The 18,807-nt window shown below is 36.0% G+C and overlaps 1 protein-coding gene across 1 annotated transcript; it reads left to right on the top strand.

The window, feature by feature from the left end:
- Positions 1 to 8,479: 8,479 nt before the first annotated feature.
- On the top strand, positions 8,480 to 9,075 carry LOC129871527 (E3 ubiquitin-protein ligase ATL9-like). Its single transcript, XM_055946461.1, has one exon. It carries the CDS (start codon positions 8,503 to 8,505, stop codon positions 9,022 to 9,024), a length of 522 nt encoding a protein of 173 aa, XP_055802436.1. The 5' UTR covers positions 8,480 to 8,502; the 3' UTR covers positions 9,025 to 9,075.
- Positions 9,076 to 18,807: the final 9,732 nt, after the last annotated feature.

Raw genomic sequence — 18,807 nt, 5'->3', positions numbered from 1 at the left:
CCAGTGGTACTTCCTCTTGTCATTTTTCCATCCTCAGAAGAAGTTAGCAGTGATGCTCTGAATCTGCTTGATGATGGTTGAGGGAGGGATGCTGGCTGAAAGCAAATGTATTGGCATGGCTTGAATGACATGCTTCACAAAAATAGCTCTACCCCCATAGCTCAGGATTTTGGCATGCCAACCAGTGATCCTGCTTACAACTTTTGCAATAAGATCAGAGTAGTAAATAACTCTTTGCCTGCCAATATAAATAGGACATCCCAAGTATGTTATAGGACTACTATTTTGGTTGAAACCAGTGATTCTCTTGATTCTCAGTACAGTAGACTTGAAAGCATTGGAGGGAACTATGAAATGACTTTTTTGCTTGTTGATCAATTATCCAGAAACTCTTTCATAGGTAGCTAATGTTTCCATAATAAGAGCTAAGGTATGCCTTCTTCCAAAAGTAAAGATGATGATATCATCTGCAAAACTCAGATGATTGATCTGAGGTCCCTTTTTTGCCATAAAGAAACCATGGAATTAGGGATGCTGATGAAGATTATTCAGTAGTCTGGACAGCACTTCAGCACCTAGGACAAATAAAGTAAGGGAGCGAGGATTACCTTGTTTGAGACCCCTTATGGAGTGAAAGAAACCATGTCTTGAACCATTGACTATAATAGAGTACCAGTTATCAGCCATGATTCTCCAAACCATGTCAATGAAAGTTTCTTTAAACCCCATTCTTCTCATCACAAGACAAGTGTAAGTCCAAGAGACCCTATCATAAGCCTTGGTCATGTCAAGTTTGATCATAACATTGCCTCCAACATTTGGTTTTTTGATCTGGTAGATTATTTCCTGGGCAAGCATGATATTTTCAGAGATTTTTCTATTCTTGACAAAGCCATATTAGTTTAAGGAAATGAGGTTGGGGAGAATAGGAGCAAGTCTTAGGTAAAGGAGTTTGGAAATGATTTTGTTAGTGAAGTTGCTAAGGCTTATGGGTCTGAACTCAGAGATTTTTGTAGGATGGTTTACTTTTGGGAGTAGAACCAAACAAGTATGGGTGAAATATTTAGGCATAGTTTGTCCACAAAAGAAGGATGTGATCACTCTAAGGAGGTCCTCTTTAATGATGTCTCACCACACCTGAAAGAAGGTTCCATTCATCCCATCAGGGCCAGCAACAGAGTGAGGATTCATAGTAAAGACAACAGTTTTCACTTCTTCCATAGTAGGCATGGCTTGTAAATCTTCATTGTCTTTATCAGTCACCATTGTAGGGATGCAATGAAGTGTCTGCTGTTGGATTTGCTCCTCCTTTCCAGTAAAAATTTGTTGGAAATATTCACAAGCAACATCAGCTATCTCTTCATCACCTTGCACCCAAGAGCCTTCTTCATTTTGGATCCTGTGGATGTAAAGCTTTCTTCTCCTGCCTCTGATGAGAGCATGAAAATAGCTAGAGTTCCTATCACCTTCTTTGAACCAGTGAAGTTGAGACTTTTGTCTGAGAATAGAATCCTCCATCTTTATGTATCTAATGTACTCAGCATTGATAGCATCCAGTTGAGACCTATTTTCATTGGAGTTTAGACTGATCAGATTCTCTTCAGCTTGTCTAGCCTTCTCCTCATATTCTTTGACTTTAGCATAGATGTCTCCAAACTGATTTCTGGACCAGCAGCTAAGAGTAGCAGTAAGTCTCTTTATTTTCTAATAAAAACTCCACATTGGATTTCCTTCAGAAGGTCTGCTCCAGCAATTCTTGACAGTATCCATGAAAGAAGGTTGCTCAGGCCAGCAGTTCAGGAATTTGAAATACTTGATAGGGTTGTGTTGTTGGTCAATCATTTCCAAGAGAAAGGGGCAGTGATCATAACCCACAGAAGGAAGATGAGTGATGCTGGTATGGGGCATGGTCTCTAGCCAGTTATCATTAACCATCCCTCTATCAAGTCTCTTCCAAATTCTAAAGTTGATACCCCTCAAGTTGGACCAGGTGTATTTCTGACCTGAGAAACCAAGGTCTTGAAGACCTAAGGCCTCAATAATGCTAATGAACTCAAAACTCTTTCTCATATTATAGGGTACACCCCCTAGTTTTTCTTTAGGGTCTACAATAACATTAAAGTCTCCTATAGTGCACCATGGATTGGATGTAGTAGACTGTTGTAGAAGGCTATCCCATAAAGGTCTTCTGAGATGATCTTTACATTTAGCATAGACAAAGGTAGTGATGAATTGATTTGGGATCATGACACGATTGAGCTCACAAGTGATTAGTTGCTCATCATTCTCCAAAATCTTGCAATTCACATCTTTGGTCCAGAAAATCCAAATCTTACCATTGGGATTGTGGATGGCATGGTCCATATTGAGCTGGTTTATGAAGTATTATAACTGAGAGTTATCAGAAAAAGGTCCCATTAGAGCTATAAGAGAAATTTGATGGATATTTTTGAGAAGTTTTATTCTATCCATGGCTCCTTGGGTATTAATACCCCTTATATTCCAGCTAAGGGTACTAATCATTGAGAAATTCTTGAAGTATGGGACCTGGTACTTAGTTTGCCTATGGGGGCAGTTTTTGTAGAAATATTTGCCTTGTTGCTAAATCTGGTCCTATGTATCCCTCTAGGAGATAGACCCTGTGAACTAGCCACCTGTTGGATGTCTTTCTCATATATATTCTCAGAAGTGGGGTTGATGGTTTTGATTAAATTCTCACTTATAATATCATCTTCCTTGTGATCATGCAAGGGATGATAATTATTATCTTCTTCATTTTCTGACTCACACATAGCATACTCATCAGTAGGGTCCTATATGTTGGTGTTGAGGGTGAAGTGATCTGTAGCTACCTCTGGAGTTTGAAAAGGAGTGATATCTATACCCACTTGATCATCATCAAGTACAAATTGTTGACATCCCTGTTCACTTTGATGCATTGCAACACTGTTAGTTAAAGGAGTTTGGCATTTCTCAGAAAGGTTTGTTTTCTTTTTGATGGCCTCTCTCCTTTTCTTTCTTAACTTATTCTTTTTAGAATTAGAGCCTTTGCCACTAGTGGTTGCAATGGATCCCAAATCCTTGGCCATAGAGCCTAAGATGTTTTGCATGGTAGAGTCATCGGTAGGGGGATCTCTTCTGATGGATTCAGGATTTGGTATGTCATTTTGAGCCTTGTGTGCAGGGGTAGCAGGGGATGTAAGGTCACTCCTAAGGTCAGTGATGTTCTCATGCAAAACATGAGACAAAATTCCCCCCCCCCCCTTTGGGTTCCCCATCCTACAGATTAGTGGGGTTCTCCATTACTCCTCCAACCATTCCTCCATCAACTACACAACCAACAGCAGCAAAAATATGATGTGGGGGTGTAAGGGGTATGGGGAGTAGTAAGTCAATACCTACATTCCTTGTGACATTGCCCCCTTGAGTAATACCTTGTTGTTGAATTATGGTATTTTCCTGTATTTTTGCTGAATTCTTCAAAGTGGAATTCCTTTGGTTACTTAGTTCTCCTGCATCTTGGTTATTGGTTTGATCCTGGGTAACAAGATCAAAATAATTATTGGAAGAATAAATAGGAGTAGAGGGCTTACCTGGACCTGTGATGTTTTGCTAAGGTTTATCAACTCCCCTGTTCGGATGTGGTTGAATAGAGCTGATCACATTTGTTTGTTGGGGCTTATTTTGTCCCTTAGACTGTTTCTTCCTCTGAACTTGCCACAACAGTTCTTTTTCATTATCAAGTGTTTTTTGTGGCTGAGCAGGAGCATCCTTTACAGATGTATTGATGTGTGTGTCATCATGATCCTTAGTTATCATGCCCTCCTTGTTTTTGTTAATTTTTGCTATTTCCTCTTCTTTTCTTTTTTTTTGTTCTTTATCCCTTCTTGAATATTACAAGCATGTATCAAATGACCCTGATGTTTGCAATACATGCAGTAATCAGGTACATTTTCATATAAAATAGCTTGCCACTTCTCTAGAGTTTTATCAGTTTTATCATATCCGAGCCAAACATGGGGAGGTCTTTTATTGGTGAGGTTCACTTAAACTCTCACCTTGGCTATGCTTCCCCTTGTTTTTTTTATGGAAGCAGTGTCTAGATAAAGTACCTTCCCTACAGAGGCTAGCAGGGTAGTGGTGAACTCCATGTTATAACAATGCCAAGATAGTTCTGGTAAGGCTACCCAGATTGGCACTATTGGGGTTTCTTCATCAGGTTTATAAGTAGGTATCCATATTTGAATCCTCATGAGTTGGCCCTCTATGGTCATTCTCTATTTGGTCCAGACAGTACTGTAATCCAACTCATTATCCAAGTCAATGTAGACATGTCTAGCATTGAAATGAGCAATTTTGACACCTCCTGAGAGCTGAGTTTGAATGATAAAGCTCCTTCTTATCAACTCTATCTTTGGCATGGTGTGGGTAAATTTGCCAACCAAGGTGTATTTGCATCTTTGAGCTAATTTGTGCATGAAGTCTTCTTTTTCAAAAAACACAGCAGGCAGGCCCTGTTTGGTTGTGTATTCAGGGGTGGCTAATTCAATAGGAGACTCATTCTTTGCTTGATTATTTCTGAGTTTGGCAGCAAAGGTCTGAACTATAGTGTAAGGGGCAGGCTGAGGGACCTGGTCCTTTAAGTTGGGAAAAATATTTTTGTGGGGGTTTTGGTTATTGGTATTTGGTTGAGGTTGGGTATTGACTGATTTAGTTCCAACATGTCTAGGACCAATATTAGCAGAGCTGCTGGGCACCTTAGGTTGACTAGTCTGAACTTGGATGTCAAAATTACTAGACACCTTAGGGAAGCTATTATGGGTGGTGGTAGGCTGTTGAGTAAGTAGCTGGTTGCTAGGTTGAGGAATAGAATTGTTAGGCATTTTGGTAGGAATTTCAGGGCTGCTTTTAAAATTGATTTTGGTATGATCAGTGCCCTGCAAAGAGTTACCTACAGCATTACCAGGGATTACATTTGCATGAGGTTGTAAATGAACTCCACTGGATTTCAAATTGGCAGTCTTAGAGTATATCAAGTTGGAAGGATTAGTCTTACCTTGGAGGTCTGCAACATTAGCACTGTTACATTGCTGTGAGGTTCCTGAGGCATGTTTATCATTTTTGGAAAAAGGATGCATCGACTTTGCATTATCAATTGTGTGCATATCATCTTTTAGCTGATTGAATTGATTATATTATTGATATTGGTCTTGAACCAATGTGTGTTCTTCAGCTTGATTATCAATGAAAATGTGCATATCACCTTGACGAGTGTCTCGATGACTTTTTGAATTTGTTGTTGATGATTCGAGACACCTCTTGTGGCTGGGAAGTTTCGCATTGCCCTTAGGGACATTTTGGATTTGATCTTGTGACAAATGGTTCTCCGGAGCTCCGGCGCCGGCACTCTGACAGTGACCCTATTGATTTGGAAAATTCGAGCTAATTTGAGAGGATTTGATTCCTTCTCTAATATTTGTGAGTTGCTGAAACTTGTTTTCATTAGGATGTAGTCCAATAACTTGAACATTATCCAAATTCGAAACTTGAACATTTTTTGCAAAAAACTCGACTGTGGCACCTTCAGTAGCACCAAATTTGAAATTCGAATTGCTGGGCATATATTCGAGAGAGTTCACCTGGTGGGGTGTATTTGTATCATTGAAACGCCCCATTTTGCATTGGTTTCCACCTGAAAATGTTGCCTGAACTTCGGCAACCTCGTCGATACCATCGTCCCCAATGATTTCACCGTCTATTTGGGTTGAAATTTGGTGGTAGGAGCGCTATGAGGTGGGGAACAAACCCTAGGGTGCCCGTCGTCTCGAATGTCGCCGGAGCCCCTTTGAATATGAAGGCGCAACTCCGGTGACTCTACAATGTTTCTCTCAGGAGTCGCCTGATCAGTTCTCTCAAATGGTGCGGTGGTTTGATCCAATTTTTGGACTGTATGTAGTCCAAACGATAAGGAATCATCCACCACAACTCTTGATACTCGAATCAAACCATGTCTCTGAAAATTGATGATCTTGTGTGCAATTCTCAGCTCCTCTTCAGAGATAGTGATTGCATCAGTATTTTATTGACCGATCGATTGTAGTTGAGTCAAACCAGCTTCACTTGAAATTGCTACTGTGTTTTCAGTGTTATTTTGCAGATTCAAAGTGTCATTAGCTGGATGAAGGGGTGATGTTTGATGATCTATATTCGGTGGCCAAGGGAGCTTCACCGGCGGCGGTGAAGCCATTCAGACTGGCCAGAGATGATGAACAGTATGAGAGAGAGAGAGGAGATGACCGTTTAGGTAAAAGTTTGGTAAACCATAAAATGGTTTTCCAATAAAATTGACATTTTGACACATAGTGATATTATGGATGACATCAAGAACAACAATTTGTTCCTATAAATAGATAGCTCTTGATTCATTTGAAACATACCTCTCACTTGCCTTATCATATTTTAAGGCATTTGTAAAATACATTAGCAGAGTAGAGAATTGAGAGAGCAGTTCTCTTAGATGTATTTAGGATCTCTCCCCTTTCGTTGTCAATATAAAGGTAATTGTTCTTTGATGGACATAGGATCATTCTGATCTGAACCACGTTAAATATTGTTGTTCTTTCTTTTTCTTTATATTTTCACGTTTCCCCTAACATGATGTTAATCGAAAATTGCAGGAGAGAGGAATCAGACATATATTGAACAATGAAGCTTCCCTACATAATCGTGGAACTTAATCTCATTTAGAAAGCATGATCTCTATTTTTTAGCAACTAAACGGAAAGTGATTTAAGAATAGGAAAGAAGTTTAAAATCGGATGTGCTCGCCCAACAATTGTCTACCCAGCCTTGCAGTACAATAACGACCTTCTGTCATTTGTTCCGCGTCGTTCACAAGCCAAAAATTGGATCAAATAATATTGCATATGAAGTTCTTTCATCCTTTTAAAAGGAAAGTATGTTGCCTATACTGTAGTTAAAAATATGTTTCTTTTTCCTGAAAAAGAAGAAGTAAACAACTCGGAAAATATTTTCAATTTCCACATTGTGCCACTTATCAAAGTAGTACACAAATATGAATTCGTCATTGTTGGGCCCATGCTAGCAAAAACTACCCTAATCTAGTATATATGACAATAAGCTTCTCCAAAATCATTCTATTTTTAGCAAAAAAAATAATTGAAAGTTCAACAAGATTATCACAATTGAGTTCAAAATTTTCCTTCAAATATATCCCTAAGGACCAGTTATATTGCAAAACTTTCAAAGACCGGATGAAAAGTCTTTCATGAGAAGTGATGGTAGGCTTTATACGAAAACAATTGCTTATCACCCACCTTAGAATCAGGCAATTTAGTTCGACTATACCCTCCTTAATTCCCTCATTTAGAACAGATGGAAGTAGGTTATGGATCTATTCAAGTTGGTCGATCAAGCCCTTTTCATATCATAACTTCTTTGGGGCTAGGAAATAATAGAGATCTCGAGTTTGAGCTTTAAAATGAATAAATTAATGATAGGGAGGGACCTCTTTATCTAATTTAATTGGCCGTACAAGCCTCAAAACAGATTAGTCACCTCAATTGATGCCAAAAATATAAAAAAATAGTTTCATCATTTGTTATTAAGCAAACCTTTTCAATTTGAATTTTCCATTTGTTATGGAGGGATTATTTGAACATATGTTGCTCGACTCTTCAAAAAAATATTGTCAGCCATGGTGCATGTTAGATCCTCCAAAAGTAGTATATTTTTAAAAAATCCAAAACGAGTGTGACAATATGTTTAGAGAGTCCGAACAACATATTTTTGAATCACTGATTGATGAGGAAAAGTGATAAGAAAGTTATATTAGCAATGATGAAATAGGAAAGATTTTCTTGATTCTATTTATATGATTTGGTAAAAATGATGTACATTGGCTAATATTAAAAAGAAAAGGAAAGACCATTACCGAGGTTTATTACCTAACTGTTTGAATTTGTATTAAAGTTGATAGCTTAATTTGCAATTAATATTTCTAGCCCTAATCACTTTTCGTTTGGACTACTTCAAAATATTACTTAAGAAATGGTACACTTTATTGAAATATCTAAGTCCTTTTTGAACTTTGTATGTGATCCCTAAAAATGGAAAAAAGAATTACACAATGCCCTTTCTAAACAAAACCACAAACAACACTTCTGATTAGGCCATTAAAAAGTAAATATTTCAACTTATTTTAGCAGGCTTATCTAACAAACAATCTGACATTGGATTTTCAGTGTTGCATTTAACTTGTAGCAGTTGCCTCATTCTCTATAAAATACTCATGTTATATATTTTATGCTTTGATACATAAACTTAAGTTTGTGATTCATCAATATAGTCAGCATGTTAGATGAACCACTACATGCTAACTTCTCTTCAAGAAGGGGGTTATTATAATCAATAGTTGTTACTTCCACAATATTATATGTATATATTCCTTCTGCTTGTACAATAGTACGTCAGCCAATTTTAATGGCAGCTCTCACTAGATGTTTCTTTCTTTTCTACAAAGTGTATCCCATTTTGTTTTGTTCATGGATTCTTCAAGTGGTAAGGTTCATGCTATTGGCTAGTATTGTATTTTGGAACTCGTGTAGATACGCAATCGCTTATTACAAGTACAAAGAAATGTTTAACAAGAAGAGTTGTAAATTTGTGTTTAGAAGAAAGAAGCGTGTTGAGTCCATCGGTCAAGGGTCACTTGATTGTGCAATATGCTTATCAGAATTTGAGCATGGAGAAAGGGGGAGAAAATTGGAAACTTGCAAACACATATTCCATGAAAACTGCTTGGAGAAATGGCTAATGCAGAAGGATATAAAAGCAAGTTGTCCACTTTGTAGGAGTGTGATTATATCAGAGGAAATAAAGGAAGAGTATCGAAAACTAGAAGATGAAGGAAAAAGGGATCATAGCTTTGAGAAAGAGCTAGCTCTTCTCTTGTTATCTATCTTGAACAGAGGATATTGCCATTGTAGTTTTTCCCCTTTTTGATGGGTAGCTTTTCTAGTTGATGAAGCTCAAACTGTACAGACCACATGTCAAACAATTAATTCACAAACATTATCATCAGGATCGTCACCCATCAAATATAAGAATTAACACAAGAAAATGTTTCATTATATACCCAAGAAAAAAGAAAGAAATGAAAGCAGAGTTATAATACCTGAGCAAAAGCCTATTGCAGTCACACCGGAAAATAATCATAAATTTTGTGGAGCAACCTGAAAGTTTGTCAGTCAATCGAGACAAACGTACAGTTCATTCAACATCTCTCGCAAGTTCTTCTCTTAGATATGATAACAAACTTCTCCAAAACTTTAGTATTCTTTAGCAGAAATTCTAAGAGGTTGAAGAGTTTGTCCAAGTCCCATGTTAAATGACCTTCAAGCACTGCTCCGAGGAGATGACAATCTTAATCTTCTTGAGGTTGTGAAACGCAAAGCTTGAAACCCGACTCTGCAAATCCATATAATCTCTTTTGACCATATGTAGGTGAGCTTAAATGGAATCTGACAAATGTCACATAAAATGATTCCATACAAGTGTTCGTCACAGAAAAGTTTCAGATCAAACGAATCTTAATGCTACATGGGAAATGATTAGGATGGTTGTTCCTATAACAAAAATTGATGGGGTAAGTAGTCCAAGCCAAGGGTGATAGCATAAGATTTATCAAAAAAATTAAAAAATTGATAGTTCTTCTTGGTGTTTATGCATTTTAATATTAAAATCAAAATATTAAATGCACATTAAGGAAAAGGCATAAATTCCTCTCTAAAGTTTGTATCGAAAAGTCAGTTATATACTTAAACTATCATGGATATCTATTACACACTTAAACTACCTAAAAGTGGAACTATTAACACCTGAACACATAATATCACTTTCATAATATGTGGTGTATTACACTCGCTGCCACGTGGCGCCACATCAGTTTCACGTCATCGCCACGTCAGAAATTATAATTTTCTATATTCTTATTTCTTTTCTTATCTTTATTAATTTTCTTTTCTTAACTATATTTTATATTAATTAACTCCTAATTAATTATTAACTATCCGTCCGATATTTTATATCTTTTTCATTTCTTTTTTTTATTAATTAACTTTTCTTTTATTAACTATATTTTATACTAATTAACTCCTAATTAATTATTAACTATCGGTTCGATTTTTTATATTTTTTCATTTATTTTCTTTATTAATTAACTTTTCTTTTATTAACTATATTTTATACTAATTAACTCCTAATTAATTATTAACTACCCATCCGATTTTTTATGTTACTTTTATTTTCTTTTCTTTATTAATTAAATTTTCTTTTATTAACTATATTTTATATTAATTAAATCCTAATTAATTATTAACTACTCATTCGATCTTTATATTTTTTTCTTTTCTTTTTTTTATTAATTAACTTTTCGTTTTTTAACTATATTTTATACTAATTAACTTTTAGGAGGGAATTTATGTTTTTTCCGTATATTAGTGGGTAAAAATTGGTAAGAATGTGGTCATTATTTTTTGATATAACTAATGTAATCACTCTTATCATGATCTACCACTAACTGGCCCACTAATCCTCTAGATTATCCACATTCTTGACATTTATTTTTAGAAAAAATCCTACACTATATAAAAGATATTTTCTTCCTTGTGTAGTGTGAGTAAAAAAAAGATGTGTAGTGTTTTATTGTGTTTGAGGTTAGTGTAGTGAAAGAGAGAGTTGAAATAAAGAAGAATATTTTAAGTCTCTAACTGATTCCCTATACAAGAAAGAGAAATTTTATATTAAATGAAGGTATTTGGTGGAGCTTTGGACTCTTCAACTAATCCGAAGTTTGAATTATACAATGTTGTTAGACTGTTGTATTCTGGAAGAGACAAGTCAAGAGTCATAGTGCTGGATCGATGTAGATAATACTATAGTGGGATTGAATTTTCTTAAATAAAGTGAGATATCTGCGTCTCAGCCTGAATATTCACTTATTCATTTTTGTTCATTTTGTTTTCAATTATAAGTTATGGTATATACACCAACAATTTTAAGGAGATTCAACTTTACAATTTCAAAAAGAGATAGTGTCAAAAACACACCTAAACTATTCTCTTTTTTGATTTTCATACCCAAACTATTGGGAGTGTGAGTTTCATTACAAACTATCACTTATTAATTTGAGAAACACACATCTCTTTTTTGTCCACTCTCATCATTTTGTGTTTACTACAACTCTCTCTTTCAATTAAAAAAAATTATCGCATCACAATCCACATACACAAAATATTTCACGTTGACAAAAATTAAATAAATTATTAGAAGTTAAAATTAAAGATGAAAGTAATACTATTTTACTATCCCCCCTTTCCAAAAAAATAAGTATAAAAGAAAAATATAAAATATTTTTCTTATCCCACTCCACCACTTTGTCTAGTCATACCTCCCCCCCCCCCCAATTTTTTCATTTTTTTAATATTTAAATTTCGTTTATAAAAGTATTTTAAGCAATTTTTTTTACTTTATCCCCCCTTCAAATAATAATTTAGATATTATTTTAATTAAAAAAATTTCTACCCCGCCCCACCTAACCCTCTGTTTCAAATAATATTTCCTATTTTGTGTTAGATATATATACATATGATTTTAGAAAAATATTTTTTACTTGCCGCAAGACTTTTCTTAGAATACAATTTTTATTTCTGTTATATTTGGTATGCAAGTAGAAAAATATTTTCCTAAAAATATATGTACATATCTATCTCAAAACGAGATTTTTTTTTTTTAAAAAAATTAAAAGCGGAGGGTTAGTTGGGGTGAGTATAATTTTATATTTTTAAAAAAGTAAAAATAATAACATTTTCTTAGGCATGAGAGGGGGAGGGGGTGAAATATGAATTTTTAAACTATATTTTGTATCAAAAAAATTTAAAAATACAAGGACAAGGATTGTCGGGGGGGGGGGGGGGAGAGGGAGTGGGTGAGAAAAATATTTTTGTCGCGACCCGAATTCGGATCATGATGACACCTATTATAATCCCCGAGTAGGCAAGCCAAAAATAAATCAAGTGGAAGTCAAACCTCAATTTAAATTCATAATTAATAACATAAGAAGGCTGAAGCAAGAAGAATATAATGAAAGAAAAGTCGGACCAAGATATAGATATGTAAATACGATACAAAACATACAAAAGTCCCGATCGTAACCAAAAAAATTGACGTACTGACACTAGACCAACCTCGGACCTGATGTCACCTAAACAGGAGCTACTAAGTACAAAAGCTGACAATATGTATATAAAATACAGAACTGACTATCCCAAAATATAAAATAGTAGTCAGTACAAAAGAAGGAAAACAACAAGTCTCTGAACGCCGGGAGCTCACCACAATCCAGATCTGACATAGCTACGGATGATCAGGCGTGCACTGCGGGTTGCTCGAACTTAGGCTTGCATCAAAAAGATATAGAAGTGCAGTAAGAGTACCAAAATACGGTATACTCAGTAGGCATCATAGACCGACCGAGCTCAAAAAGAATAATAATAATCAACACAATGATAATAATAATAATAATAAGAGAGAAGCATAAAACTAACTTTATGCGAAAAAAGTGTATGGGAAGAATCATATGGTAGTCAAGTATGTTCAACCAAGAAGGTAATCACATTAACAATCTCAAACCACAAAACATCCGAAGAATGCATGAATATAAAGTAGTAGATATGGATCAATAGGCCCCAAAAATTAGCATAGAGCGCCCGAAACAATCCTTGAACTCATCAATATCGAAGTAATAACCCAAAATCTGTATCAACGGCCGCCTGACATTCACACCTCGAGATTATCAAAGGTGAGTATAAAAGTGTAGCCCAAAATCAATAAAAAGGGCCACCTGAAATCATAACTCGAGCTCATCAACCATGAATCCATAAGTAAGATATCACCGTATTTCCTTAAATTCCTCATATTTATTGATCAACCAAAAGTCCTATTCTCATCTTTTACTCTTTCTTTTAAAAAATGGTTTTTAACACCGGCGAGGTAAATAAGATAAGCACACCTCATGCCTTAATAAAATATAATTGAACTTGACGGTAATCTTTGTTTCTCCTTGTAATAACTAAAATCGTTAATTTTTTAACTAAATATTTTGAAATTGGGCGAGTGTGCATCTACAAATCAATGCAAAAATCAATGTCTCTATCGAGAGGCATATGTCACGATCCAATTTCTTAGGTCATAATGGCACCTACTAACACCCACCACCAGTTAAGCCTAATCGTTAACCCTTTTTCCGAAACTAGAGGCAATGGGCTATCAAGCCTAAGATGAAATAATGAGAACATCATAAATAATACACAAAGAAACATCCCACGACCTGACAATAATACGTAATCGAGCATCTAAATCAAATAGGAGTACAAGGCTTTCAAAATACACATATAAGTATAGACAGTCTTAAAAAGCAAGTAAAGACTAGTCGTAGTCAAAAATAGATGGAAATCGGCAACTTCGAATGATAGGAGCTCACCCAATCTCTAAATGCAAGCTGCTCCTTACCAAGACCAAGTCACCAGTGATAACTGGTACTATAATGTGCAGGGTATAGAAGTGTAGTATGAGTACCAAACGAATGGTACTCAATAGGAGTAGGCCGACTGAGCTCCACAGATAAAGTCAGTATGGATAACATATATAAGGTAAATGCGACACAAAAAAATCTAACACTAGGTAGTACAGAAAATAAGGCAAAGAGAAAGGATAAATAGATAAAACAGTGGAGTCTAGAAATGCACCTAAAAGCACAAACCAACAACCTATTTACAATAAGAAGGCACTAATGAGTCAACTAATTAAGAATGAAGTATTGAATGCCACTGCTAATCACATAGTCTCCTAAGGACTAATCCAATTGAATCTAGTAGGAAATACCAACAAAAATACCATAGTAAGACACCCTGCAGTCGAACTACAAATACAACAAGAGATAAGTATAAGTATAATCAATATTGACCGACCGGACGCCCATACCTCTGGAAGGTACAAATAATGGAAAACATACCCCCACCCCCCATAAACCTGGGGGACCAAATAAAAACAAATATACTGGTGATAGGTGATGCTAATGAATGAAAGTTTGTAGTTAAACCAGAAACATCATTGGTGGATCTCAGAAATCATCAACAAGTGTATAGACCCACTGATCTTGGGCATATTTACGTGCCCAATAGCAACTAAAACCCACATATTATCGCTAGAATCTAAATCAAAACTCCTAAAGTCGAGTCCATATTGTTCATATTTCACATTATTGCAACTAAATAGTGTGTTTAGAAATTTTCAAGTTTAAGTGAGCACAAAAGGAAATATTAAGCATAATTTGATGGATCTCGGAACTCTAAGGTAGAAATAAATCCACAAGAAACTTGACATATATGTCACGAGACAGTGTTGTCCGCGACAACTCCGCATCGCGGATCTTGGACATAGGGAAAAGAAAGTATTTTATGAGACAGTGTGGTCCGCGATAGCTCTGTATCGCGGACCTAGGGAGTTTATTATCAAATTCAACACTTGAATTTATTTGCCAAAATTGTAAGGTCCGTGACAGCTCCCGCGTCGTGGACCTTGAGAATATGTGATCAAAAATGGAAATTAGAAATTATTATGCTAGACAGTGTAGTCTGCGACACCTCCGCATCGCGGACCTCAGACATGGACGGGCTGAAATTATCCCAAAAGCTGGAAAATGAATTTTTATATTGAAACAAGACAAGTCCGCATCGCGGACTTTAGTACGATTGCTTTAACAACGCATTTTCTGGCCATATAAAAGCATTTTTACACTTTTTGTGGAGACACTCTTGTTCTTGTCGGGAGGCAGCTGAAGAGCGTTGACTCAAGACCTAATTTGGTGATAATTTCTCCCTTATTTTTCATCTTAGATTCATTTTTATGCAAAATATGTTCTTTGTAATTGTCTCGAAAATTATGAGAGGCTAAATTTCCTTGTTCTTGGGTTGTATCCATGAGATGAAAGTTTAATTCTTGATTTCCTTAGTTGAAAATGGGTTCTTATGAAGTTACTCTTATATTCTAGTTTTAATTGTTTTAATGCTTGATCACCATTGGAACATATTTGTTGTCTATCCTCAACTCGGAAGACGAAAGAAAGATAGAACACTAAAATATAAGGAACATGTTTGTTTTAGCATTGCCTAGAACAATTAGTGAATAGAATGATTGTGACACATATCTATCCACAATATTTGGTTGCTAAATAGGAAGAAAAGATTAAAGCATTTTTGTTGGTTCACACTTATCCCCGATCAATGATGTAGTTAAGCTGTCAACAAGAATATGCAATTATAGATTGGAAAATCATAATTGTAAAATCAACCCTGTAAATCAGTAATTTTGTAACCTATTAGATATCAAGGTAATGAAGGTTAAATTGGAAATCTTAAGTTGCTACAACCCAAGGACTCTTCTTTAAATCGAGAAATTCTATTTGATATCCCTTAAGTAGTTTGCATCTAGTTATAATAATTCCATTAGTAGATATAGACAAACTCAACCTTATGCGACACACACCAAATAATTTGATTCAAAACAAAGTTGACTAAGATAAAGTGCAAATTCCCTATGGATTCGACATCTAGCTCTAAAAAAAAGAGCTACTATATTACTTTTAAGACCACATATACTTGCATGTGCGATTGGAGGACAACAAGTTTTTGGCGCCGTTGCCAGTGAATTTTATGTTAAGTTTGGCAATAGCTATCTTTGTAAAGTTTCATTTTTCATTGGTGCTAGTGTTAACAACTTGATCATGGTTGAAAAGACTCATTGCAGGTAACTGAGACATTACACTAGACAGAGACAGGGAGCTTGTAGATCCATTATCTGAGCCTGAATGATTCTTACAGCAAAAAAGGTGAACAACAACTTCGAAAAATCTAATACATAAACTTAATCTGGCGGATAATCCCGAGTTAGAAGGAGAGGTCTTGTCAGATGAAATTCCTGTGGAGATGGCAACCAGGACAGTGCGTGATGTGGTAGTCTCACTCACAATGAATATCACATCTAGCATACAAAATCCTCCAGCTGGAGGGGGATTTGAACTGAAATAGAACATGGTGCAATTGCTGCATTCTAATGGGCAGTTTACTAGATTGCCCCATGAAGATCCTCAAGTTCACATCCAAAATGTTTTGGAAATTAGCGACACTTATACGCCTATTAGGGTCTCTCCTGACTATGTGAGGTTAACATTGTTTCCATTTTCTTTGTTAGGGGAAGCTAAGATGTGGTTAAAGTCGGAGCCACCAAATTCAATCACTTCATTGAATGATTTAGCCCGCAAATTTCTTATTAGGTTCTTTCCATTGGGGAAGACGGCTAAGTTGAGGGATGCAATTTTAAGCTTCAAGCAAAAATATGGAGAAAATTTATACCAATCATGGGATAGATTTAAATCATTACTTATTAGTTTCCCTTACCATTATCAAGCTAATGAAGTGTTGGTCCACACCTTCATCGAAGGTTTGGAACCCAATATAAAAATTCTTCTTGATTCTGGTGTAGGTGGACAAGCCTTAGAGAAAACATATGATGAGCTATATATATTGCTTAATCGCATATCTCAAGAAAACCCAGAGTGGAATTGAGGAAATGCCCGACAAGTTGTGCAAAAGCAAGCAGGCATGCTAGAGATTGATCCAGTAACTGCATTGACAACATAAATTACAACAATGCAAAATATGATGATAACATATTTCAACACTTTAGTAAAAGGACAGTAGCAAGCATCAGTAAGCATAGTTCAGCAACAACACATATGGTGTGAGGTATGTGGAAGCAGTGAACATGTACTTGAATATTGTGAAGAAATCTAAAGTTGGTAAATTTTGTGGGTAATGCACCTAGGAGTGGTGGAAACCATAACTATGGAAACACGTATAACCCAAACTGGAGGAACCATCCTAATTTCTCATGGGGTGGAAATCAACAAAATCAACAGTAAGGGCAGACTTAATACAGACCACAAGGAGGTGGACAATAATACAACAATCATGGCCAAGGATACAATCCTCAAAGTCAAGGTAATCAAAGATTAAGAAAATCAGGAAGCATGAGTATAGAGGACATATTGAAACAAATCATGACAGACCAAGCTAAGCTAGATGCAGATGTTCGATAAAATCAGTTAGCCACCCAAAATTTAGAAAAACAGCTTGGGCAATTAGCAAGTGCATAGAGTTCTCGCCAACAAGATGGTTTACCAGGTAATACTAACCCAAATCCCAAATAGGTAAATATAGTGAGTACTCGCAGTGGTCTCCCACTCACTGAATTGGCTCCCAAAGCCAAACTTGCAGAGGTAAGAGGCAAGGATCAAGTTAGAGAAGAAGGTGAGCCCAGCGGTACAAAAGAAATAGAGGAACCAAAGACAAAACCTTTGCCTCTTTTCCCATAAAAATTTAAAAAGAAGAAAGAAGAGGAGTGTTTTGCAAAGTTTATAGATTTGTTGAAACAGGTGCAAATTAATTTACCCTTGATTGATGTTTTATAGAGAATCCCAAAATATACTAAGTTTGTCATAGATATTGTGGACAATAAAAGAAAGTTAGCTGAATTTGCAATAGTGGCACTCACTAAAGAGTGTAGTTCAAGAATCTTGAACAGAAATAAGCTTCCAGCTAAACTAAAAGATCCAGGTAGTTTCACGGTACAGGTAGCCATTGGTAAGTATAGTAATGTAAGAGATCTCTGTGATCTGGGTGCTAGTATTAAATTGATGCCTAGATCTATGCTTAAGAAATTAGGCCTGGGAGAACTTAAAGCAACAACTATTTTTCTACAGTTAGCTGATTGTTCTATAGCTAGACCTATCGGTATTATTGAAGATGTTTTATTAAAAGTAGGATCTCTCATTTTCCCTATTGATTTTGTTATTTTAGATTTTGAGCCTGACCCCGATGTTCATTTTATCTTGAGATGCCCGTTCTTGGCAATAGGTGGGGCACTTATTGATGTGGTTGCAGGTAGGTTAACCATGAGAGAAAATAACAAAGTGAAAGTGTTTGATGTATATTATACACTGAAATTGCCTGCAGTCTATGAAGAACTGTCTGCTGTAACCATTATCGATGAAGAAGTTTCAGCTCAATGCATTATGGAAAATAATTCATTGGTGAAAGTCATGACGGGTTAAGATATTGAAGAGGATTCGGAAGCTAAAGAATTAGCTAGGGTGCTTGATATGCCAAATATCAGCATGTGGAAGAGGAATGTAGAACCCTTGAACAGAGAATTGGGTCCTTCACCCAAGCCTTCTCTCGAGGAAGCTCCTAAATTGGAGTTGAAACAATTACCAACACATCTCAAGTATGTTATTCTTGGAGTAAATAATATTTTACCTGTAAGTCTTTCATCTGCTTTGTCCGTGGCATAGGTCACAGTAGCACTTCAGGTGCTAAAAAGACACAAGAAGGTGATTGGATGGCAAATGGATGATCTTCACGGCATTAGCCCCACTTTGTGTATGCATAGAATTTTCATGGAAGAAGGATATAAAGCCAGTGCACAACCACAAAGAAGATTGAATCACATCATCAAAGAGGTAGTCAAAAAGGAGATAATTAAGTGGATAGATGCAGGCATAATATACCCAATCTCTAACAGTAAGTGGGTGAGCCTAGTTCAATGTGTACAAAAGAAAGGGGGGATGACTTTGGTGACCAATGAAAAAAATGAGTTAATCCCCATAAG

Source organism: Solanum dulcamara, chromosome 10, assembly GCF_947179165.1.
Source record: "Solanum dulcamara chromosome 10, daSolDulc1.2, whole genome shotgun sequence".
Taxonomy (NCBI): domain Eukaryota; kingdom Viridiplantae; phylum Streptophyta; class Magnoliopsida; order Solanales; family Solanaceae; genus Solanum; species Solanum dulcamara.
This window is presented reverse-complemented; position numbering and strand designations above follow the sequence as displayed.